The sequence below is a fragment of the Ailuropoda melanoleuca genome, chromosome 2 (genome assembly GCF_002007445.2).
Source record: "Ailuropoda melanoleuca isolate Jingjing chromosome 2, ASM200744v2, whole genome shotgun sequence".
NCBI classification, from domain to species: Eukaryota; Metazoa; Chordata; class Mammalia; order Carnivora; family Ursidae; genus Ailuropoda; species Ailuropoda melanoleuca.
This window is the reverse complement of record NC_048219.1, coordinates 43,928,669-43,955,446: the sequence shown is the minus strand read 5'-3', so window position 1 is coordinate 43,955,446 and position 26,778 is coordinate 43,928,669. Positions and strand designations below refer to the sequence as shown.

At 36.3% G+C, this 26,778-nt stretch overlaps 1 protein-coding gene across 1 annotated transcript in view; it reads left to right on the top strand.

The window, feature by feature from the left end:
* NEGR1 (neuronal growth regulator 1) overlaps positions 1 to 22,760 on the top strand; it is an 808,029-nt gene extending 785,269 nt beyond the window's left edge. Inside the window, exon 7 of the mRNA XM_034653698.1 lies at positions 20,666 to 22,760. Coding sequence (XP_034509589.1) covers positions 20,666 to 20,790 — 125 coding nt within the window. The 3' untranslated portion in view covers positions 20,791 to 22,760. The remainder of the gene's footprint in view (positions 1 to 20,665) is intronic.
* Positions 22,761 to 26,778: the final 4,018 nt, after the last annotated feature.

Here is a 26,778-nt window from a genome sequence, read left to right as displayed (position 1 = left end):
AAAACCAAAATTTATATTTTATTGCTTACTGAAGTTATTGATAGATCTTATTTTCTCAACATTTAAATCTGTTAGAACTGGAAATAGAGTTTGTTTTCATTATCCTTATTTTTAAAAAGTGCATGAAATACTGTACATTTCTATTAACTAAGACATAGCAATTTATTTTTTGAAAGATTTATTTATTTATTTCAGAGAGAGAGAGAGCATGAGGGGGGGGGGGGGCAGAGGGAGAGAGAATCCCAAGCAGACTCCACGCTGAACGCGGAGACTGACATGAGGCTCAATCTCACAACCATGAGCTCATGACCTAAAATCACGACTAAAACATAGCAATTTAAATATCTTTTAATGTATTGATTTATTGCCCTTGGCCAACTCTTCACAGAAAAAGTAAAGGATTTCCTTCCTTGCTCCAAACACAAAGTGAGAGATTACTGATGAAAGAATATATAAAATTAGACATATATTTACCACAAAATTAAGCTATAGGAATGCAACTAAATGCAAATCCACGATATGAATGAATTTAACCAATTAACCTTCACACAAAGGATTTTCTCCTTCAGAACAAAGAAAGAATGAGGACAGTCCATTCTGTTGGCCACTGACTCAAGATGCTTGTGCCATCTGGCTCATGGGCTTGTCTTCTTACACACAGGTGGAGCACATCGCAGTTCAGGGGGCTTCTGTGTCTGTGAGGAAGACAATCTCTGAGTCTCAGCCAGATAAATACCCACCTACTTGCATGTGCAAATTCTGTGCCTTTGCAGCCTCAAAGCTGGGCATACAGGTGCAGACATTTTTAGGTGAGCAAACAAAGTAAACACCAATTATTCAGGAAATGAACCTAAATAGGCTTAAAGGAGAGAGGGTAAGAACTGATGCAAACTAAGGACTAGATGAAGAACTTCAACATGGCTGCCTTTCTCCTGCTTCCTGCTCTTCACTGGCATTTCTTTGATATGTGATTTTCAAAGCAGGCGTTATTCTTATTGCAATCACATTGTCACACTCCATTATGAGGAAGCAATTAAGCCCATAATAAGTTAAGAGGTGATGTTTTGTATTTTTTTTAAATCTCACACAACTGTTGATTTGTTAGCTTTTGAAAACAGATAGGAATTTTTCAATTACATCCTGCAAAATACCTTTTTTCATTCTGAGTGTTTGAAAAGCAAATGTATCTTGGATCCAGTGCTTTTGTGTTTACAAATCTGGATATGATTTAGTAAGCTTTAAAGAGATAGCAAACGCATAGTAAGGAAATCAGATTTACATAATTTTCTGCTTGCTTACAGAACACAGCAGTTGAGATTATCTTTTACATTTGGGAAGACTGTTTTAATATGATAAGATGAAATACCACCTACAGAACACTTGATCTTGCTAGTTTGACTTCTTAAAATAAATTATGGGCTGATTTGTCATAGTGACTTTTAACATAAATTGCTATTATAATCTAAAGCAGCAATTCTAAAGGAGACTGCTTTTTCACTTCATCTACATAAAAAGATTTAGGTTATTTCTACATTTATTCTTTCCTCCCAGCAATTTATTTGCTGTAACTTTACATGGCAGGAACAACAAAATCCATGCTTTGTTCATTCCATCCATTCTTCTATTCATACACGATAAGTAGCAAATCACAGCTTAAATGGAGAAACAGCACAGGTAAAAAGTATGTTGCCTTTACCCTTTTCTATATATAAAAACGTTTTTTTTAGGGGAGCATGTGTGTGCCTTTTTCCCCACTGGAAACAATGAGATTGTAAACTCCGGGGAAATAAGATGAGCCCATGGCTTTACTCTTTTAACTTCAACACATTTATTCACTTATTTATCCATTCATTTGTTTATTTATTTAGGTATTCTTGCAGCTTCAATAGCTACTGTAAATAATGAGTGTTATAGTCCAAACATCTTTCAGCCGTAGGAGTGTGAATTGCTAGAGAAAGAGGAGGTTACACTAAGCCAAAGGACTCTAAAGTCAGACCCTCTTATGCAATCAGGAGCCTCTGGGGAATGTTTGATGTTTTTCGTCCTGATTTTTGCTTTATGTTTTGTGAGCATTATGCTTGACTAAGCTTTCTGTCACTGTCTCTAAATTCTATTTGTCTAAATTTGCCACGGTGCCTATTTTCTGTAGCATCTGTATTCATTATTTGACCACAAAGGAGTTAGAAAATAAGCATGGTTACGTGCTTACTAGGATTAGTTATTCATTGATAAGTGTTCAGATTTAGGCATTTTACATTTAAACAGTGGGAGGGGGGAAGTGCTCACAGGCTTCTGGTCAAGCTTTTTTTCTGTACTGTGGATAGAGATTACACATATGTACATATTATCTCATTCAAGGCTCAGCATGAATTGGAGTAATCTTGGATTTATAAGTAGCTCATGATTATTTCCTTTCAACTGAAAGGAACAATAGTACTGACTGCCTGGAGTCTCTGATTGGAGGCTTTGTTTTTATTGTGTGCAAAGGTGAGGAAAGGTTTGTATAAAACAGGAAGAACAGACATAGCATAGGATTGTAGAATGTCATCTAAACAAAAACTTCAAGTAAAGACAAACACATAGGTTCAAAAAAAGATTTATTTGAAATTATAGGAGAAATTCTGCCCTGCCAAACCTTCCTGTGCTGTATGCCTCCCTGCTCCAGGAAGAACTCAAAATGCCATGAAACAGCCTCTTGGACCTAAGAGCTCTTCTATGTGCTGCTCATTTGGTGCTTAGTCGTTTCACCTTGACTGATCTTTGGTCTTCCGTTTCTAATTTGTACCTCTTTAACCCTAGCATTGCTCCCAACAGTTTATGTGATGTGTCCCAGTATGAAAGGAAATCACTGACTGCATTCATTTTCTATGGCTATGAAACAATTGCCACAAATGGTTTAGAGCAACACTTGTTAGCTCACAGTTCTGTAGGTCTGAAGTTCAGTGTGACTTAAGGGGATTCGCTGCGTATGATCTCACGAGGCTAAAATCAAGGTGTCTATAAGCTCTATGGAAGAACCCACTTCGAGTTCATTCAGGCTATTATCAGGATTCAGTTCCTTGTGGTTTTAAGACTGAAATCCTCATTTTCTTACTGGCTGTCGGACAGAGGCTGCTTACTGCTTCTAATGGTCACTTGCATTCCTCAACACATAGGCTCGTCTGTCCTCAAGCGGGCCAGTCCCCTTCTGGGTCTTAATCTCTGACTTAGTCTTTGCCACCAGTGAAGAAAACTGCCTACTTTCAGAGGGACTCATGAGACTAGGTCAGGCCCACCCAGATCATCTGTATATTTTAAGGTCAACTGACCTGAATTATATCTGCAAAATTCTTTCACAGCAATGCCTAGATTAGTGTCTGATCCACTAGGGCATGGGAATCTTGGGAGATGGGGGAGTGCCTGTAACACTCAGGCAGTTCTGCCCACAGTGTATACTACAAAACTATTTCATAAATGAATCCACAAATGCGTGAATGAATAAATGATAAAAGAGACACTTTTAGAAATCCGATATCTCACCTTGCCAATTACTAATAGATAAAACTGAACTTCCAGGTGAATGGAATTTTATTTCACCAAAGTAAGTTATTTTTGGTCATTTACACTTTATCTAATAACCATGATTGAGCTGATGGAGCACCTGAAGACATTCCATTCTTTAACAAATGACAACAACTTTAAGAGGCATTGTTTTTCTTTAAAGGCCCAATTATCAGCCCTGGGCCCACATTGCTTCTGTAAACTGATTTATGCATCACAAAGCCTGGTCACCAACGTTATCTCCTTTAGTGCTCACAATAACCCATGGGTGTTAATAATCCTGTCCTAGAGATGGAAACAACCAAAGCTCACCGTACTTCAGTATTTTGTTGAAGGTCTTTAATTCTTTGTACTAAAAATTTTCTAAAAGCAATTAACTTTGCAAAAAAAGGGGGGGAGAAGGAGTCATAATGATGTAATTAAAGAATTAAAAAAAAAACCACTCTGGGCAGTACTTCACATGCCTTGCCCAAATGTTTGATAATTATAATGCAGTCGTTATTCTACTCTATATTTAATGCTGGAAATACATCTTCTCAGGAATTAAAATAGCAAGTTATCTGTGTCAAGTAGAAGAGTCTAGTTTTTCCAGCATTTTCTAACCAGCTGGAAAAGGACCTCTCTCTGTTCTTTACCTACCAGTGAAATGATGAAAAGGTAATATCTTCAAACAAACAACATGCAATTAAATGCCTCTAGTTGGCACCTAAGAAATAGTGACATTTGATTTTCCTTCCATGGTTTTGTAGTTTCTCCTTATTTAAAAATAGCTTTTTCAATCTATTCTTTTCATGATTCAATGATCTGGAGATCAAACCATATTTACTGACTCGAGGTTTCCTTTCTATAACTTAAACCCAGAAGCAAGTCAATGGCATAAAGTTGAATGCATGAATGAATGAATTGAAAATGAATTAATTGAGTATGCATTCTAGGATGCATACTCAAAGGATATTGGAATTACTAGACTCGTATAATTTAGTAAACATACCTTGGAATAGAAAAGGACTCCAAATGCCCAATATGAAGAAATATACTTGCAAGGCTCCAAAATGAGTATGTTTGTGTTTCTGCTTTTATTTTTAATCATGGGGTCTCCCTAGACCACTCTTTCTGCCCAACATTGTTTAAGTTTCAATATCTTTTCCAACACACCTTGCTTCTTCTCAGCCACTCCCTTTCACTTACAACATTCTTTTCATAATAAGTCCTCATCGTATTTCACTTCATTGTCAGCAAACAATAAAGTAAGGCTTCCTGTGGGTTTTCTATAGCTGCTAAAGCCAGATTTAGTCTGAGGTGGTTTTCATAGTTCTACAAGTGACTTTGAACTTGACTGAGGACCCTGTGCTTAGCATTGGACTGGGAGATTTCACAGGAATCATCACCTTGTTTCTTATGAAATAAAAATGGCATTATGGCTGTCTTAAAGAAGAAAAACAGTCACACAAAAACCATTATGACAAATTGAGGAATATTGAACTAGTCAATTTGTGCATTTCATTGAACATTCTGAACCACACAAATTTGAATGAAGCTTTCAATACACAAATAAGCCAGTTCTATAACAATAGACACTGCCATTGTATATCAGACATTATGCATAGTGCAACCAGCTGCATCAAAAAGATGGGGGAATTGGGATTTGTTTTCATTGTTAAATTGAAATCCAAAAAAATTATTGTTGCTCTATAATAAACAGGAATGCTGCTTAATGAAAAACTCTATTTGTATTATTGTTGAGTTTCTTGTTCCTAATTCAGACATGAGGATAAAGCTGCTCTATTACTCTTTATAAGCTGGTAGCTACCATAATGCTTAAACTCAGCAAAGGATCATCTTGTTCATTTGTGAAGAATATCAGAAGAACAGTTTAAATAGGATAGACAAGAACTAGTTTAATATAGGAGGAGATTCTGGTAAGATTAGTAGGAACATGCATAGTGCTTATTGCTTCCTTTTTATATCCCTTTATCTTCAGAGGAAAAAAAGTGTAGCAATGAGATATTAACCTTTAATATCTTTTTCTCTTTCCAGTGAAGGGAGAAAATAATCATCTGTCTTTTCTAATTTTAAGATTAAAAGAAGTACACCCGAGTGCAGTTATGTAGCCCAAACTTTTTTGTAAGACATTTTTCTAAGAATACATAAGAAAGAAAATGACTTCATGGTTGCTTTCCTTAAATCTTGCACATAAACTTACAGGGAATTTTAGAAATTCACTTTTGACTGTCAAAATGATGCTAAATTTCCTTTTTAATTGTGATTATTATTAAGTTTAGTGTAAAATGGAAAATGCGTATTAGAACACAGACATTTAGGGGCGCGTGGGTGGCACAGCGGTTAAGCGTCTGCCTTCGGCTCAGGGCGTGATCCTGGCGTTGTGGGATCGAGTTCCACATCAGGCGCTTCCTCTAGGAGCCTGCTTCTTCCTCTCCCACTCCCCCTGCTTGTGTTCCCTCTCTCGCTGGCTGTCTCTACCTCTGTTGAATAAAGAAATTAAAAAATCTTAAAAAAAAAAAAAAAAGAACACAGACATTTAAATGTGGCTCTCTGATTTCTAGCAATTCCTCTTAGGTATTACTGTAAGGAAGGTAGAGAAATGTTACTGCAATAAAACCAAATTGACATATTTGTATTTTTGTAGGGGTTTTTTGACACATCTGTTTTTTAACTAGGCTTCAGTCTCTAAGAATGTATGGTTTCCTGAATTCCTTTTTCACTTAAGTTTTCAAGTCCTGACTTCAAGCATAAATATTAAACTGAAGTTGGTCCTTCACATGAAAAAACAAACTGCATTTTATGCAAAGAGGCTAATTTTGCTAATTTTCAGATTTCATGTGTACCTTTGAGAACCTGATGAATCAGGACAGTTTAGACATATGTGCAGAATTTTGTATGTACCTATTGTTTTGATTCTAGGCAACATTCTCATTCTCCTTGATATAAATTAAAATTAACCATTCATAATAGATTCTAATACGAAAATTATTCAAATATCACTAATTTTTTTTTTATTAAAGATCATTTATTTGAGAGAGAGAGAAAATGAGCAGGGGGAAGGACAGAGGGAGAAACAAACTCCCCTCTGAGCAGGGAGCCCAAAGCAAGGCCCGGTCCCAGGATCCTGAGATCATGACCTGAGCCAAAGGTAGCTGCTTAACCAACTGAGCCACTCAGGTGCCCCTAAATATCATTAATATTTAATCAAGAAATATTATGGGCTTTATGTGCTTGGTGCATTAAAAAAAGTCGTGAGTACATTATGAGATGCACATAAAACATACATTGACTATAGATCTTGGGAATTACTTCAAACATTTGATATTTAAAAAAATAATTATCACTTCTAGCATGTATATAGAAAAAACTCATTTTGTATTTTATTGGTTGAAATGACTAATTAAAGTGGTGTGTAACTGTTGGATAATTTACTAGACTATGAAATTATTTTGATCATATTATATTTAGAAACATTTTAAGATTGTATTTGCTACATTCAATATCAATAAGCAGAGAGAGTTATAGAAATGTGAAACAAGACATTAAGTAAATTAATGTGGGCAGTGCAGTACGCTGGATAGGACACCAAACTCAAAGTCTGAAAAACTGAATTAATTTTCTGTGTAGATATTTCCTTTCCAGACTTCAGTCCCTTCTGGCTTTAAAATGGCATAAACCTGAAATGCCTTTCTCTAACTAGATTTCTGATGATTATACTTTGACAAAAGAGAATAGAGTCTCTCAAAGTTTCTTTTAACCTTGGAATTCTAATAATATATGAGTTAGTGAAAATCAACCCTTTTCTTCTAGATAGTTTTGTTTCTACTTGACATTAAGTTCTTGTAAGCCAAGGATTACATCTTGTTCTTCATATATTCAGCCCTAAGCACAATGTCTAACACATAGTAGGTGCCTAGTAAGCATTTGTTGTATAAAGAATGTGATTACTGTTACAAAAACCAGTTACTCCTAAGTTATTCATTTTCTGACTCAGCTAAGATTAATTTTCTAGCTTGAGGGTTAAATGTATTTATTCTGGTTTAGTAGAAAATAGTGCTGAAGTAGAGACATCTCTAGCAAACTAAAGTTTTGTCTAATGAAATAACAAGCCTTCTCCTCATGATTTGTGATCAAAGAACTGTGAATATAAAATTATCAGCTGATCGGGGCGCCTGGGTAGCTCAGTCTGTTAAGCATCGGCCTCTCGGTTTCAGCTCAGGTCATGATCTCCTGGGTCACAGGATCCATCCCAGGGCTGGCTCTGCACTCAGCAGGGAGTCTGCTTGAAGATCCTTTCCCTCTGCGGCTCTGTATGCACGCACGCTTTGTCTCTCAAATAAATAACAATAAATCTTTAAAAAAAATTAACAGCTGATAGACTGAAAAACTTACTAATGCAGTCCCGGGAAGCCTTAGTTCAATTACAGTGAAAAACTCTTTTGAACAATAATATAAGTGGCTGAATGTATAATATCCATAAAAAGAGGCAGAGGTAAGGCATTCCGATGTAACAGTTAAAAGCATTCCCACTGCTGTTTTTAAAATACCTTTCACTGGTGTCCAGAAAAATTATGAGCAGTATATTCTCTCTGTTTTGGGAGAAGAAAGTTACTAAACATCCTTAAAAATCAATATGAATCCAGATTGCATAATGTGTCCAGTGCTAGCTTCACTATGGAAATGTATTGGTCTTTTTTTCTTTTCATCCTTTGTGGGACCATCCTTTGGACTAAAATTCCCCAACGTCTGACTTTTGCATGCATGTCCCCAAGTTCCTTTCATAGAAGCTGTATTTCCCATTTTCCCATCACACAAGTTGGATCACCTTAGGCAGAAAATGTAGGGCAGGCTGGAGCATGGAGAAAGGAGCATTTCAAGGTTGTAGGGAGGAGAGTATTTTATAGTTGAAATCATAATAAAAATATAAGAACCATTGGGGCACCTGGGTGGCACAGCGGTTAAGCGTCTGCCTTCGGCTCAGGGCGTGATCCCGGCGTTAGGATCGAGCCCCATATCAGGCTCCTCCTCTCCCACTCCCCCTGCTTGTGTTCCCTCTCTCGCTGGCTGTCTCTATCTCTGTCGAATAAATAAATAAAATCTTTAAAAAATATATAAGAACCATGAGTGCTTTTAAATATTTAAGAAATACAATAGGAGACAGAACTTTCATTAGGCAATGTTGCTGGTGTAGCAGAAACCAAAATGATAATAGTGTAAAACAGTGGGTAATATTCCTGGGATAAAATCTATGAGGAAAAAATCCGATTTAATTAAGATTTTAAGACCCCTTTTACATTATTAAGGGTATGTGCCTGTTAACAATATAATTAATGCAGACCTCATAAAAGTGATGCCATGGAATTATCAAGAGCCAAGAAGAGTGGACGCAAAGAGATAGGATAATAATTTACTTTCAATCAATCAATTTATCCAGAACTAATTTATTATACACCTACTATGTGCAGAGCACTATACACTGGGAGGAGGTATGAAATTGCCCCAGACACGGTATTCATAAACCGTTGTTCTTCTCGTCTTCATACAAGAGTGTTATCTTTGTGTGAATCCTCCCCAGATGAGCCGCTCACTTATAGGTGATTATTTTGGAAAGGAATTTCAAGGAACACTGGTAGGAGATTGGAACAAGTTAAACCGAGAAAGAGGGAAAGCCAGTCCAAGAATGTGTTATTGAGCTGGTCCCTGCTATGGGTCACTAAGCTCCATCCCACTGGGAACCCTGTGAGGAGCCATGTGGAATATATCTCAGAATCGTTTGCCCTGCATGCAGCTGGTTGTCATAGCAGCAGCCAAAGTAAAAAGTCAAAGAGAGGATGGAAGGCAAGATACAAAAGGTGTGTGAAACAAATACATTTTGCAAATTTATCTCATGTGGAGATACAAAGAGCAGTTATTTATTAAGCCCTTATTATGTGTGGTCATTGTGCTAGCCACTGGGGAAGGGAAAAAGAGAAGTAAAGAAAGACGAAAAATCAAGGTCCCTGTTCTTTAGAAACTCACAGTTTAGGCAAGGAGGCAAGTCAGCGAACAAGGCAGTGAGAGAGGAGTTTGAATTGCAGTTGAGCCTCAAGGGAGGGAGCAAGTAATGGTTAAAAGGGCCAAATATGTTATCACAGAAGTAACCTTTGAACTAAGTCCTTAAGGAGAAATAAAAGTATGTCAAGTGGAGCCTGGAAATTTGGGAGTAAGTGGAAGGTGATTCCAAGTAGAAGAAATACGGATCGCAAGCCAGGGGGGTTCAAGAGTGTGTTTCGTTCAGAGCACTGTGATCTACTCAGAGGGGTTACATACCAAGACTGTAGTCCACACAGAACAGTATATCAAGTATAGTAAGTGCTCTGTAAGTATCTGTAGGTGCTCAAGCATCACTGTGTAATGAGTGAATTTTCTGATCTGCATTCTTTGAGTTGTCCTTTCGGAGGAGAACATTGTTGGCATGGTAGTTATTGTTTCAAATGTCTAGGATTTTGAGGTACACACAATCTTATTCCAGCAACGGCTATATCTTCTTGGGCCAAAGGAAAGGGCTTACATTGGCCCTTCTTGTATAAATACTAATATGTCTTAAAGGCTACTATTCAACGAACACTTAAATGAGCACTGTGCTAAGCATTTTACTCAGCTCATCTACTTATTGAAACAACACTACCAGGAAGACAAAACCAAGGCATAGATGTGCTAAGCTAATACACGGTGTGCTTGATTGTTGCAAATACTGTGTCCATCTAAAACTAGCACATTTAACTAGAAGTCACAGACAAGAGCAATTCCTCAACAGTTCTCTTAGAGTGTGTGTGTGTAACTCTGTATGTTTGCGGTATGAGGTCTTCAGAGAGGTCTAAGAATACAGATTCTTTTCAGTAAAATAGAACCAATCTTCTCTGCAGTGGTAGTCAGTGTTTCCAAATCCTGAATTCTTGCCTGATGATACTATCTTCCCTATAGCGCTCCTTACTGTTCTTGAGCTTTATAGTAAAAGCTCTTTAAACTACAGAAATTAGAACAATTCATCTATAGTTCTCTGTAATAAATATTTTGAGAGTGTCAACTACTTGATCAAATGCTGTAACACAAAAGCAAATTAAATATGATCCTGGTTTTTAGGAGACTTAGACTCTTTTGAAATTGATGGACATGAAGTGATAAAGTATAAGTAAAAGCAAATGGCCTTTGGAGAAAAAGGAATTGACAGATTAATTCCAACTACAGTTAGGTAGTAATTCAGGGATTCTACATGAAAACGGAAGCACAGTGAATCAGCATTATCTCAGTTTTAGTCTTATTTTTACCTCTAACTTCACCATATCATTCATCACCACCAGCCTCATCTCCTCGTCTCTACCGTAAAGGGTTGCACAAGATACCCCAATATCCCTCAGAGTTCTGACAGGTCCCAACTTGATGAGCGGGTTGCATTTGAGCTGGGCACTGAAAGAGGGGCACCGTCCTAACATGTAGAGATGCAGAAAGCCATCCCAGATGAAGGCAGAGCGTGAGCAAATACACAAAGGCAGCAAAGACGCGGACATGGCCTGCGAATGAAGAACCCTTCCTGCCTAGTGTGACCAGCGCAGCCCAAGTCAGACAGCAGCCAGGGAAGGACTGGAAAGGTAGCTTCAGGACAGTTTACAAAGGGTCTTGAATTCTATTCAAAGTCATTGGGATTTAATAAGGTCTTTAAAATAACCAAAATATAATGGTAATGATTAGAGAATCATTGAGAATAACTGAAAATCAATCTGTAGCATAACAAGTGGAACAATTTTAGTAAATCAGAGCTACAGGGCCAGATAATCACTGACCTTTATTGCATTTGAAAAGCTAAGGGGAAAAATTGGAAGGTAAGTGTAATATTCCAAAAAATGGAAAAGATAATCAAACCTTATGAAATTCTTGACCCTTAATGCTGAAAGAGCCATGTTGTAGAGTAGAAAAAGGAGCTGTTTTAGGGTAATGTTCCCAACACAAAAGAGGTAAAAAAATAAAATTGAATAAATAAGACAATCCAATCATTAAAGCTCCAAGTTTAAACACTTAATATAAAAACTCAAATAATGTTACACCCACAGGGCCACACATATAAAAATCTGAAAAACTCATTCAACTTGCAAAAATTTTTACCGGTTTGTAATTTCTCCCACTTTTTACCACATGAGCAATGTCACATTGATGATACAGCTGATGGCAGTGACTATTAGTGACCTTAAGAACACAGCTGGGTTTCTATTTTTATTTCTGTAAAACCCTCTTTTCTTCCGCTAAATGATGCCTTAAAGGCCCAAACTAAAATCTATGTAGCCAAGGCAATTTGTATCATATGTTTGTATATACATTTCACACAACAAAGCCAGCTTTGGAAACACACATACACACTCCCACACACATACACACACATACTCCAAAATATATAATGATACTTATATAGAAACCTGTTTTCAAACCAAGCAAGAATAAATAACTAGGCTTTGCCCAAGTTCAAAGAAGCATTTAGGGCTATACAAAATTACCTCTCTTGGCAACATACTTCAAAACAGGGCTACTATGGATTCATGTAAATCACTTCTGATCTGCTAAAACTGGAGCAAACAAAAAAATCCACACATTTAGAAGATATTGATGAACAATTCAGGCTCTGAAACTTTTTTCAATGACTATGAAGGACAGAAAAAAGGCCGTAGAATTTGTGTCTATTTGGATGATTGCTTACTTATTCTCCTTAGCTCAAATTAGAGGTAAGAGTCTTGGAGAGTTTCATCTGGCTATTTGCAGATAAAAGTATTTATCTACAAATAGGCAGATTTCTGAATATGGGTAATAACAGAGACAAACATATTTTTAAAATTCCTAATGTAGTTGACGTTGAGTAAATAGGATTGTAGACTGTGAACTTTGGCAAAACAGCTATTCAGCAAGCAGAAAAGGATTCAAGGATGGTGGTCTGCCAGAGAACTAGCTTAGTAGTCGCTAAGAACAAGCTGGCAGGGAAATACCATCAGTCAGAAAAAGAAAGGAATCATGTGATTTCTCTAGCCGTTCTCCTCATTGTTCATAATATAAAATAAAGATACTTTCTGTGAAAACAACTATTTTGCATTGTTTTTGTTTGTGAAGGCTCTTGTCTGTAAAAGATGTTGGAACTTCCTGAAGATAGGCATTCAGTGTTTGATCAAATGAAAAAATAAAAATCTAAAATGTGAGAATAAGTATCTAAAGATAGATTTTCTATAACCTTAGGCCTTGATTTCGAGAAAAAAAAAGTGCACCAGTGCACACTTATTAGACTGATTCCTTCTGGGGAGGATAAAAAAAGAAGGCTGATAGGCAGGAATTCAAAGCCATTTCCCAACTCCTACTTTCTCTCCTTAAGTAACAAGTGAAGCCGGCTTTGCTAGAGGCTCATGAATGAAGCCTTACTCTATCAGACTGAGAGTGGCATGAAAAGTGGGCTATGTATGCTTACCTCTCTGTAGGCTAGGAAAACAGTCTATGGCACAATAAATGTGTATTGAGTGAAAAGAATCTAAAAACCTATACATTGTTAGCCCTACCACATCATCACTGCTACTCAGGCGTTCCTCAACCCTAGAGCATCCAGGAAGAAGATCTTAGAGGATCTATAGTACAGGAGAGCGAATATCCACACAAGAGAGCCTACCTCTGGAAATCACTGTGCCAACGGTGTGAGATGGTACGTGAGAAGACAGGGTTTGTCTGTACTGTGCCTTTACCACAGTGCATCCCACCTTAGGACCTGGGCCACGTGATTGCACAAGAAATAGCAGAGAAAGGAATAAGGAGATGATGTCACCTGTGCTGAGACTTGTCTGCTTCTTCCAGACACCACAGCTTAAAGTTGTATATTTAGTGGTAAAACATTATCCCATTCTAGTACCCTTTTCCTCCCCTAATCTCCACCCAGCGTTTAGGCAGAATTAAATGATGCAGAAAATCTGGGCGTGCTTTGAATCTGGCTATCCCTGCCACCTGCTGATGGTGTGAAGGGGTGGGTATTGCTAACGAGAAGATTAAAATATCTTTTGAGCTAACACCTCCCCCAGTATGTAATAAAACAGAGCTGCACTGTCTTTTTGGATAGAATCAATGATGCATAATTTCTCAGTAAACTAATGTGCAATCTATTTTGAATCCACATTAATCACTCTCTTTTGTAGGAAATCTAATTTAGGTGTAAATCATTCACTTCCCAGGTATAGTTTTTCTCAGTAAAACATAAGTTGAGGCCAGCTTTTTCTTATGGAAGCAAAGTTCATGTGACTAAAGTAACTACCTAAGATTTCAGCAAGAATCTTGAAAATATGACTCAAAGCTGGTTTAAAGCTTGAGTAATTTAAGGAAATTGCCTAGGCAAGTAATTGGTATTATACCAAAACTAAATATTTCACAGTTACATTTGCTTTTGCCTAAAAATAAAAACTGGAGCAATACAAGGGAAAACTGCCAAGACTGAAAATAATATGCAGCAGCTGTAAGTAATTGGGAGTGATAATCATAATTAGACAAGATGTAAGATGTGTGTTAAAACCCAGATTGGATCTTCCTGTTGACAACTGGGAGAAATCCCAAAGGCCTGGACTCCACACCTAGCCCAGGCACTTCTGCTCCCTGCCTGAGAGCCCCAGCAAAACCAAACTCAGCCCTAGATGAGCCATGGAACCAATCTCTAAAGGCCATGCCTCATATGGGGGGTGGGGAGAAAGGGGTCATACTCCCTGGCCTCAAGGATTCTTCAAACCAGAGGAGACTAGACAGCAACCGAGCAGTAAATGGCATTAAATAAAAGTCCTTCAAAAGAAGCCAAGATAATGAAGAGAATAAATATTTTTGCAAGCTAAAATGGAAGACAAGTTTGTAAGACCAGAGGAACATTGACTTAATCAAGTGTAGATTAAGAATGAGGTAAAATATTCTTGTTCCATGGAAAATATCTCAAGCTTAAGAGTAATGTTTATGAGGACAGGGGCGATTCCTATTTTGCTCAAGAGAATGACTCAGAGAATGCCTAGCACATAGCACACACTGAATTTGCCAAACAAGTGCGTGAATGAGAAGCGTTTAGATAATACTTGAGGGAGTGGTCAGCCTGTGTCAGATGCTGTGCTGGGTGGTTTAAAGGTATCAACACATTGAATCTTTATGATAACTTTTGAGAGCCAGCAATCCTCATTTGCAGATGAAGATACTGTTAAGAATGGAGCTAGGCTTGAAACCAACCTCACCGTCATCTGGACCCACAGTCCGTAGATCATGCATATTTAAAACCTAGAATGCCTTTAGCTTTACTAAGAAAGTGGATAAAATAACAAACTACTTTTTCTGTTGTCTGAAATTCTGATCTACAAACTACACCAAAGAATTAAATGGTGAACATGAAAACATCTAACACATTACTCAAAAGCTGTGTGTTCTCTCTCTCTCTCTCTCTCCTCTTTTAAATTCTTCAGTCTTTTGTTTTCTTCCTCATTTTTATTCTTTTTTCTTTGTCCTTTTCTCCTCGATTCAACCCTCTTGTCCTTTCTACATTCTTCTCCTTAAAACCCAAGACAATTAAACAGGGAGTAGGAAAGAAACGCAGAGCAGTTTTCCTCTCACATACTTTGCCTTCAGAGCAAGAAATCATAGGAACAACTATTGAAATAGGGTATTTTATCAAAGTTGTCTTGAATTAGATAAGTGAATGTTTAGGAATATCTTCCCTCATTTAATTCATCTAAAGTCTGTTGAACACATTTGCTGTAAGATACAGATGCACACATTATAAAGAGGAATGTTCCATAGCTTCAACATGCTTATAGTCCAGTGGAAGAGAGATATCTAATTTATTATAAGTTAAAAAGAAACTATTTCTGGAGTCAGATATAAATGGGTAACTAAAAATTCTTAGAGAGATTAGGGAGGCCTCATGGAGTAAGTGGTATTTTAGATATCTAAGGATGAGTAAGACTTTGGTAGGTAGAGAAGGGGAACAGGAAGGAAGGCCATTTAAGCTTATGGATATGGCATACGCAAGTGACAGTAATGAAAATACTCTATGTGTTCAGAAAATGGCCTGTGTGACTGGAGCTAAGCGTATGTATGAGTCTGGATCAGTTGTCCAGAACCAGATAACAGAGGTCCCTGAGTGCTGAGCTACAGTACTTTGGCTTCCCTCAATAGGCAATGGAGATGCTTGATGGTCTGGGATTAACATCGGCTTCTACTCTTGCCTCCACTAGCATAATCTATTTCCCACAGAATAGCCAAATGATCATTTAAAAATGTCAGCTAGCCTCCTCTGCTCAGAACTGTCCTATGGATTCCCATATCGCTCAGAACCAAAAAGAATTCTCATCATAGCTCCACTGCACCTCAGATCATATGTCCTAGCCCTCCTCATTTTATTTAGGATGAGTAGCATTATGCTATTCACAGGCAGCGAAACACATGGCAGAGAAGATACAACAGATCTGACCACCCCAGAGGCACCACTGCATGTCTCCTAAGAAATTCAGGACTATATCTGGGGGTCATAGGTTCATCCACACTCCCTTTTGTTTGCTGCAAGAGGATGGTGCCGCAAAGTTTGATGCATGCTCTTCCCCAGTAATCAGCCTTATGATGTCTTCTTGCTCAAATGCTGAAGGGAGGTATTCTGACTCTATACAGGTCTTAGGAGGTCATAAGACTAAAAGTACGGAGAGAAGGAAGGCGGTGAAACTGGAGTGATGAAAGACAATATTCTTATGAAAAAAGAAGTCAAGGTGGGGTGTCCCTTTATGTAATTATGGTAACAGTATGGGAAATGGATACGAAACTTATCATCATTCGACAAATATTTATTGAACACTTACTAAATACCAGACTCTGTATTCTGTAACAATGATAAAAGATACATATAAAAAATCTTGGCTTGAAGATATTCTTGGTCTAATGGGGAAAGACAGATACATAAACATGATGTGATAGATTTGTAAATATGATATCANATTCTTATGAAAAAAGAAGTCAAGGTGGGGTGTCCCTTTATGTAATTATGGTAACAGTATGGGAAATGGATATGAACCTTATCATCATTCGACAAATATTTATTGAACACTTACTAAATACCAGACTCTGTATTCTGTAACAATGATAAAAGATACATATAAAAAATCTTGGCTTGAAGATATTCTTGGTCTAATGGGGAAAGACAGATACATAAACATGATGTGATAGATTTGTAAATATGATATCAAATATGCCAAACTGATTTGGCAGGTGGGGCTTTATAAAAACTTTGCTCTTTTTAAAATAGATGATATTTGAGTCTTCAAGTTAATATCTAAGAGTGAGCAGTTATTTTCTTTAATTTTTTAGCATTTTCTATAATTTCTTAAATAGCTGATTGAGATTTAACATGCCAAACAAATTGGCCCAAATAGTACTGAGTCTCCCAACTTCAGTATCTTTAGCCTGGTGCTGTGAATTCACAAGTCACACACGCTAAAAATACATGATAAATATCAGTCAAGGTTATACAATCAGACTAAGGTTATACAATGATAGGATACCCCGAGTAAAAGGACTACTATGCCACTATTTTAAAAAGTGAGATATATATGTACTAACGTGTATATCCTTGCATTTTGTAAAAAATACTTTTATTTGTATCTGCTCTCTTGACTACTTACCTGCCATGACTCCTTGGGGAGCCTTCCCATGTTTGTTCATTATCTTTCTAATTATATACATCCTAATGTTCCCTATATGCCTTTTTATTTATACTTCCAACTACAATAAAACTTTCCTAAGAGAGGAGATTGAATTTTATTCGCCTTAGCCTGTGTTCCATCTGCCTCAAATGAAAGATGCTCAGTACATACTTAGGGAGTATGAATCATGATACATGACTTAGCATTGGGTATCTGACCAAAAATTCCCTTGACTAACTTTACTCTTTGTTTTTTGGCTTACTAATTATCAATACCAGTTCCACAGTCCATGTCCTGTAATAATTGCAGGCTAACAATGCATCAAGGGGTTCCTACTTCACTTTAGGACTAATAGAGTATTGCATCTGCAAACAACAAAGGAGTACAATGGAAAAAAGATACACTCTCTTAATCAAAAAGTATTATTTAATTTTAAATATATTATTGACATACCTTTGTCACGTCTAAGACAATAGGAGGCTGAGTAGAAGATAAAGGTGCCCTGGGGGAGAGGTAGGGTATATGGAATTAAGTAACAAAAGGACAATCCCTAGCTTATTAGGTAGTATATCCTTAGTGCCTGGTACCTAATTCAATAAATATTTGCTAAATGAATGAAAGATGATGAATTGTAGATTCTCTTGCCTATACACAAGTCACTTGCTTGTGTATAGAGACAAGAGATTTCATTTTGTAGGAGAGAAATACTCCTTTAACTCTGACCCATTCATTTGTTTAATTGAATTCCTGCAACTCATTCATTCAAAAGACATTTCTTGAGCATCTACTAGGCACCAGCCTTTCCACTCTTAGTGCATGGAAACATGAAGATAAATAAAACATGACCTAGGAGAGTTCACAGTCTGGTGAGAAAAATAGATATGTATATGAATATTTGCAATGTAGCATGAGAGTCCTATAAAAAGGAATACATATGGTGGCCTAATGCCACAATAGGGTAATCTTCTAAGCTTGCTGGAAAAGGGGAGGGGATTCAGGAGAGATTGCCCCAAAAATGCACTTTAAAGGATGGATAAGGAGTTTTCAGGATTCTTTGTACTTTACCCACTTAATGCACTATTTAATTTGTCATGATAATAAAAATTTTATCTTCGCTTTGTATGCTTGGCTTTTAAGATCTATTTCTTATTTATGAAATCATTTTATATGCTTTGCTTATTATTAGTCCTTTACTATTGTACTCGTTTTATTGCATTCAAGATTCTTAAAAAACAACAGCAAAATAACTCTTAAGTAGCTGTCATTGAGAAGGTAACAGGCCAATTAAATATTTATTTATGTTTTAAAAAACAAAACACCTTTCTAGGTCTTGAACAAGAGAAAATAATTTAAGGAGTTTCATGGTTTTAAATTAGACTTCTTATATATCAAAACTTCAAAAGCTATGGGCTCAACAACAGACGTCTTCATCCTCTTCTCATTTCCTTTAAGACTCATTTGTGATGCAAATAGAAGCATTAAATAGTGGATTTTGCTCTGTGTTTACTGAAGAGTAATAATCTCAGCCCCTGAACTTCATTCACCTGGAATCAACAAGTGTACTGTCAAGGAAACTTCCCACTGCACAGATTAATGCATCTTTCATCCCCTTTAATTTCTTAGAGATATAAACAATGCCATGTAATATGGAAATATAGTCATGGGTGAAAGTTCCATTAAAAACTACCTGGTGGTAATTTAAACTCTGTGTGAGTAGAACTGCTCCTGGATTTGAGTTATGGATTTGGGGGTGGAGTAGTATATATTTTTTTTTATTACACAATTCATTTTCTATTAGGAAACATTGCTCGAAATCCAGGTTTCATTAGGAAGGGGTAGTTAAAAGTATGTTGGTGGGGTTTTTTATTATTACTGTTATTTTTTCGACGGTAAGTGAAAATCAGTCTCAAGCAAAGCTGAGCATGCCGGCAACATTCAGTTTCTGGCACACAGTATAATTCACATTCCAAGAGGCAATGATCCTTTTGTCAAATGAAGTGGAATCCATTCAGTAGACTCCCAAAATGTGCCAAGCTTTGGTGAATCTCTAGGCGAAATCTCTCAGTGAAAATTTAACACGACTGTTGGCCAAGTACCACATAAGCTTCTCTATGTAGGAAACTGTGATCTTTCCAATGTATAAAAGTAATCATATGATTCAACAGCTCCAAATTCTTTAAAATCTCCTTCAGTATAAAAAACTAAATTCTTTTTCCTTACAGTTGAGGTCATGTTTTATCTGCCTAGAGTTCCAGTTTCGATTCCCTAGACTCCAAGCCTCAAACTTCATGGTCCAGCAAGACTAATCTACTAAAATATAGGCCATGCTCTCTCTTTTCCTTGTACCTTTGAGTAAATTGTTTCCTCTACCTAAATGACCTTCCCCTTTGGTAAAACTCTGTTACATCATCCCTCCCTTGCCCAGACAGATTTAGATGCAAAATTTTCTGTATCACTCCAGTTTCTACATCTAATATTCCTTGGATCATATTATAATTGCTTGAATATCTTTCTTCACCTAACCCCCACCCCCTCAAAAAAAAAAAAAAGATTTTGGAAGAGAGAATCTCTTGTTTTTCCAGCATTTAGTACAGTACTTGGTCAGTAAAAAAGATCCACGAATATGTGTATGTCTTTATGTATGATATCACTTATATGTGACATTTTAAAAAGCTGAACTTGTAAAAACAGAGCAGAATGGTGGTTACCAGAGCCTGGGGTAGGGGACTCGGGGAGCTGTTGTTTAAGTGTACAAACTTAGAACCAGGAGGTAAATGACTCCTGGAGAACTAATGCACAGCACAGTGATTGCAGACAACAATACTATATTACAACCTCCAAAGTTGCTACAAAACTAGATTTTAATTGTTTCCATCACAGAAGAGAAATGATAATTACGGGATGTGATAGAGTCGTTAGCTGATGCTGTGGTCGTAATCGTGCTGCAATTCCTAAATCTACCAAATCGACGCTGTTGTACCCTTAAACTTACACAATGTTGGAGGTCAATTATATATCTCAATAAAAACAAATGTTAAAAAATATACGCATGAGTTACATATTATCCACTAATCCAAATATTTACAATGCGTATGAAAGGAATAATACTGTAGCTGCTGTTTACTGACCACTTAGCACGTGCCCAGCCCAGTGCAATGGGCAGTATGTGCTTCATCTCCAGTTCTCACTGCAGCCCTGCCAGGTGGGTTATATTATTCCTATCCTGCCCTTGAGAAAGCTGAAGCTCAGAGCGGTTAGTTGAATAGGCTACACATTGTCAGATAGAACCAGATGTGAACCTAAGTCTGACTCCAACGCCAGTGCTCTCCCCAATACAGCCAGCTGCCTTTTGATTATTGTCAAGATCCTGAAAGACACAAATTAGATTTTGATTTAATCTTTTCCTTTCTTTCCAGCTCCAAGTACAGCCCAGTATGGAATTACCGGGAGCGCTGACGTTCTTTTCTCCTGCTGGTACCTTGTGTTGACACTGTCCTCTTTCACCAGCATATTCTACCTGAAGAATGCCATTCTACAATAAATTTAAAGACCCATAAAAGGCTTTTAAGGATTCTCTGAAAGTGCTGATGGCTGGATCCAATCTGGTACAGTTTGTTAAAAGCAGCGTGGGATATAATCAGCAGTGCTTACATGGGGATGATCGCCTTCTGTAGAATTGCTCATTATGTAAATACTTTAATTCTACTCTTTTTTTGATTAGCTACATTACCTTGTGAAGCAGTACACATTGTCCTTTTTTTAAGATGTGAAAGCTCTGAAATTACTTTTAGAGGATATTAATTGTGATTTCATGTTTGTAATCTACAACTTTTCAAAAGCATTCAGTCATGGTCTGCTAGGTTGCAGGCTGTAGTTTACAAAAACGAATATTGCAGTGAATATGTGATTCTTTAAGGCTGCAATACAAGCATTCATTTCCCTGTTTCAATAGGAGTCAATCCACATTTACAAAGATGCATTTTTTTCTTTTTTGATTAAAAAGCAAATAATATTGCCTTCAGATCATTTCTTCAAAATATAACTAACACATATCTAGATTTTTCTGCTCGCATGATATTCAGGTTTCAGGAATGAGCCTTGTAATATAACTGGCTGTGCAGCTCTGCTTCTCTTCCCTGTAAGTTCAGCATGGGTGTGCCTTCATAAAAAATAATAATTTTCTCTTCGTCTCTAGTTAATGAAAATGTTTTGCCAAATCCTACAATTTGAAAGCAAAAATAAACGACAAGATAAAGTTGAACTATGTCCTATCTCTAAAGAATGAAGGAGCTGTTAGACTATAAAAATCCCATCCCTTCCTACCAGTGGGGTGTGAGGATTTTGCCCCACATAAAGTCAGTTTTGTGATGAAAACAATGTAATTAATATAGTACAGGTAAATTTATTACCGTATGTATTCTTGTAGTTGTAGTTGAATGTTGGATCCACTTTGGGAAATAATTCCCTTTAAAATGACAGCACAGTCCATCTGAGAAATTGCCTACCAATACAGCATCCTTTCCTTTCACTATTCCAAGCCAAAATATTTAAGACGGTTTGTCAGAAAGAACACAAAGTCTGATCACCTAATATTACATGAGTTGGTGAGCACTCCAAATTCGTTTGTCTCCGAGGCAGGTAAGTTGGTATGATAGATACGGTGCTCCTGTAGACAGGGGCATTTCGCATATCTTCCACCTGAAGACATCACTCAGTTGATAGTTTGGAATGCATGTTGTATAAAAGAAAATGTTCCAAAATATATTGTATCAAATATTCCATGCTGGTGTGCAGCAGATCAATGCCTGAAATAACTAATTCTGCAATAAAATCTTTCTCCGTAGCCATGTCAGTTCAAACAAGCAAGGCCAAAAAAACAAACAACAACAACAAAATTACCATGCTTTATTTCTTCTTACATGATATATGTGAGATGTGATCAAATGAAGACAAGACACCAGTGATTAGAATATCTTAAGATATACTAATTATGAAATTATCATGGATACTTGTTTCTGTCATAAAGAATGAAAACTACATTTTTGAATGAAAATGTGTTACTCTAAAGTATTATATTACAAGAGTATTTTGATGGTTTTACTCTTTACTAAAGAAGGCCATAACCTTGAAAGCCATTTTACAAGTTTGACAAAATTATCAGTTTTACTACATAGAGATTTGTGCAAATAGTCCCCTTTTGCAAGTCATATTAACACCAAAAAAACTACTAATAAAGTTAGATACAAGACACTTCATGGAGGGTATACATCCTTAAAACGTCTAATATTTTGCCCCGAAAGAAATGGCTTGTAAATCCTGATTTTTTTTCAAGTAATGCTTAGCCCCGACGTACACCATAAATCTCTTTTAATTAGAAAAAATGAATCCTAAATGAGGAGGCATAAATATACCGTGTTTCCACAAAATGGCAATAATATGGCATAATGCTATTAAAATTTACTCACTATAATAATTCATTACATTATTTTGATGTATTAAATGCTTTTTTAACACACATGACATTTTAATTTTGATTATTATTGATTTGCTTTTTTAAAATTNCAATGCCTGAAATAACTAATTCTGCAATAAAATCTTTCTCCGTAGCCATGTCAGTTCAAACAAGCAAGGCCAAAAAAACAAACAACAACAACAAAATTACCATGCTTTATTTCTTCTTACATGATATATGTGAGATGTGATCAAATGAAGACAAGACACCAGTGATTAGAATATCTTAAGATATACTAATTATGAAATTATCATGGATACTTGTTTCTGTCATAAAGAATGAAAACTACATTTTTGAATGAAAATGTGTTACTCTAAAGTATTATATTACAAGAGTATTTTGATGGTTTTACTCTTTACTAAAGAAGACCCTAACCTTGAAAGCCATTTTACAAGTTTGACAAAATTATCAGTTTTACTACATAGAGATTCGTGCAAATAGTCCCCTTTTGCAAGTCATATTAACACCAAAAAAACTACTAATAAAGTTAGATACAAGACACTTCATGGAGGGTATACATCCTTAAAACGTCTAATATTTTGCCCCGAAAGAAATGGCTTGTAAATCCTGATTTTTTTTCAAGTAATGCTTAGCCCCGACGTACACCATAAATCTCTTTTAATTAGAAAAAATGAATCCTAAATGAGGAGGCATAAATATACCGTGTTTCCACAAAATGGCAATAATATGGCATAATGCTATTAAAATTTACTCACTATAATAATTCATTACATTATTTTGATGTATTAAACGCTTTTTTAACACACATGACATTTTAATTTTGATTATTATTGATTTGCTTTTTTAAAATATTCTTTGTGGAACTGGTGAGTAAACTATATATATATTTTTTGTATTGCAGCTTTAAAGTGGCACACTCCATAATAATCTACTTACTAGAAATAGTGGTGCTACCACAAAAGTGTTAACCATCAGTACCATTGTTTGGGAGAAAGAAACAGATCAAGAATGCATATTATACAGTGACCGCTTTCCTAGAGTTAAAAATACCTCCTCTTTGTAAGGTTTGTAGGGTAAATGTGAGGTAAATCGAGGTATAAACTATGGATGAACCAAATAATTAGTTCAAAGTGTTGTCATGATTCCGAATTTGTGGAGTCTGGTGTTTTCCCCATAGAATGTGACAGAAGTACAGTCATAGCTCAGTAGCTATATGTATTTGCCTTTATGTTAGAAGAGACTTTCTTGAGTGACATTTTAAATAGAGGAGGTATTCACTATGTTTTTCTGTATCACAGCAGCATTCCTAGTCCTTAGGCCCCTGAACAGAGTGAAACCATGAGTATTTATGAGTTCAATATTGTTCAAATAAGGCTACAGTATTTGCTTTTTTTGTGTGAATGTATGCATATAATGTTCAAGTAGATGATTTTACATTTATAGACATATGAAATGTCTGATTACCCCATTTTATCAGTCCTGACTGTACAAGATTGTTGCAATTTCAGAATAGCAATTTTATGAAATTGATTTATCTTTTGATCTAAGACAATTTTTTCTAGCTATTCATTTCAGTGTTATATTTCCACAAGTTCCGTTTGTGGGACTCCTTTTGTTGCCCCTAGGTTTTTTTTTTTTTTTTTCCCAAAGGAAGAAAAATAAAGAGCAGTTGAGGAAAGAGAGTGGAAAGAAAAGAAAAAGAAAAGAGTGGAGGTAAAGAGAGAGGGGAAGAAAAGGAGGAACGAAGGAAGGGCAAAAGGAAGGAAGGGCGGGAGGAAGAAAGGGAGAGAGGGAAGAACAGAACATTAGGGTAGTTGACTTAATTCATTTGCATTCTTGGTTTAACTGCAAGTGGTGTAATTATGTTTTACAATGATCCCATTCGAAACATAAGTCCTGTGACACCATTAAGTTCCTATTATGCAGCAATTATCTAATGAAAAGTACTGCCCAAATTACAGTATTCTGTTTTTTGGGAAACACTAAAAGATTCGAGAGAGAGAATGTCAAACTTAAAACCACTTTTGGGGGTGTTTAAAACTTAACTGAAAAATTAATGCTTCATCATAACATTCAAGCTATATCTAGAAAGTAGACTGGAGAACTAAGAAAATTACCCAGGTAATTCAGGACAAAAAAGAAATTTATATATGTATATACATATACATATATAAATACCCCAATGTGTGAACTCAGAAAACTCTGAGAAATTTATCAAAGCCAATCATCTATATTGATCAAATTTACTGAATAATTGTTAATTTATCCATTGTGCTTAGCTTTGTGACCGCCAAAAGTTACCTATTTAATCTTTTCAATAAAAATTGTTTTTTGAAATTCAGAAATGATTTAAAAAGAGGTCAGGTTTTTAACTATTTATTGAAGTATGTGGATGTACAGTATTTCAATAGATATGAATATGAATAAATGGTATGCCTTAAGATCCTTTGAATATGTATTTACTTTAAAGACTGGAAAAAGCCCTTCCTGTCTTTTAGTAAAACATCCATATTTCATAACCTGATGTAAAATATGTTGTACTGTTTCCAATAGGTGAATATAAAGTCAGTTTATCAATTAAAATATGTATTTGACTCATTTAAAAACTCTTAGTTTAAGAGAAAAAGGAAGAAATAATAATTTAAACATACTTCTGCTATTCCCTTCTTTCTCTCCTGCTGCATTCACTGTACCACACTCACGTCTTTCAGGTGTTCCAAAGCAATACAGAGTGAGAATATGAGATGCTACAATTTCAAAGGGCTCCACGATGTAGCCTTTCTCTCTGTTGCTGATTCCCAGAAGATTTCACAAGTGGAACTACATCTAGCCTAAAGAAGCAACTTTCTGGAGAGATTTTTATTATCCATTATTTAGAACTTACCTGCTGAAATGCAGCAAAGTTAGCCACAGAGACTGCTGATAAAATCCTGTTGGTTTTTATAGGTCAAGCACCCAAAAACTCAAATACCTATAGGAGTCAGGCATATAATATAATTTCACAAAACAGCTGGGTATAAAACAGAGAGGACATATTCCACCTCAAGGCATTCAGATGTGATTTCCTTAAAAACACCCTGCTTCCCAAACAAAACACAAGTTGGACAAGAGCCCTTGGTTTGTGACTGCTATAAAATCCAAATGAAAGCCACCCCAAATGAATGATTTAAGCCCTCTTCTCCAAATCTGTCCATCTACAACGGTCAACCAAATGAAAGGAGCGATAGGGTAGATAAACAAAACAACAAGCCATGAAAAAAGATCCATGCTTGGTGTAATAAGCTCTTTTGAAATATCGGTGTCATTGCTATTCTGGGAAAACTATATCTACTAAACTCTTCTCCCAAAATGAAAACGCATTAATAAACATCTGATTTTCCCACTGGTTCATCACTTCTCCCTGTGTAACTTCTATCCTGCACTCAATCGTCTGGAAACAGAAGCATCAAGTCTCAGACCCTGAAGCTACGAAGGTAGCTTACGAAGCAGAGCTATCTTGTCTCTGAACATGATAGGTCAAACACAGATACTTCAAAATGACATCCAGGTATTTGGAAAACAATCACTTGCTTCAGCCTGTTAGGCAGACATTTAAGAATGTTGAGAGAAAAATTTCTAAGAATAATTCATTCAAGATAATGGAATTTGATCCAACCACCAGAGAGTTGATGCACTCTTTCTGAACTTCCCAAGAAGCATATGCCTTCCCATTCACATGCACTTCTAATAATTCTAAATTCACTGAAAAGATTTAAGAATTGACATCTGTAGTGGAAGGAATAAAAATTGGCAAATGAATCACATCAGTACTTGCCAGTCTTCCTGGAGAGGATAAAAGAAAAAAGTTTTTAGTCTTCTCCCTGAAAGCTCTGCCCACAGTCATCTTAAAGTTAGCACAACTCACCCAATGCCTTCAATCTAAGCAATGTGCTCCACCTCAGAGACAGCTAGAATTACTGGTGGCAGCTAGAATTACTCCTGAAAGGTCACAACGATCTCTACCATGCATTTTACAACGGCAAAGCACTTTAGCAGACATTGCTACTTTGACTTTCA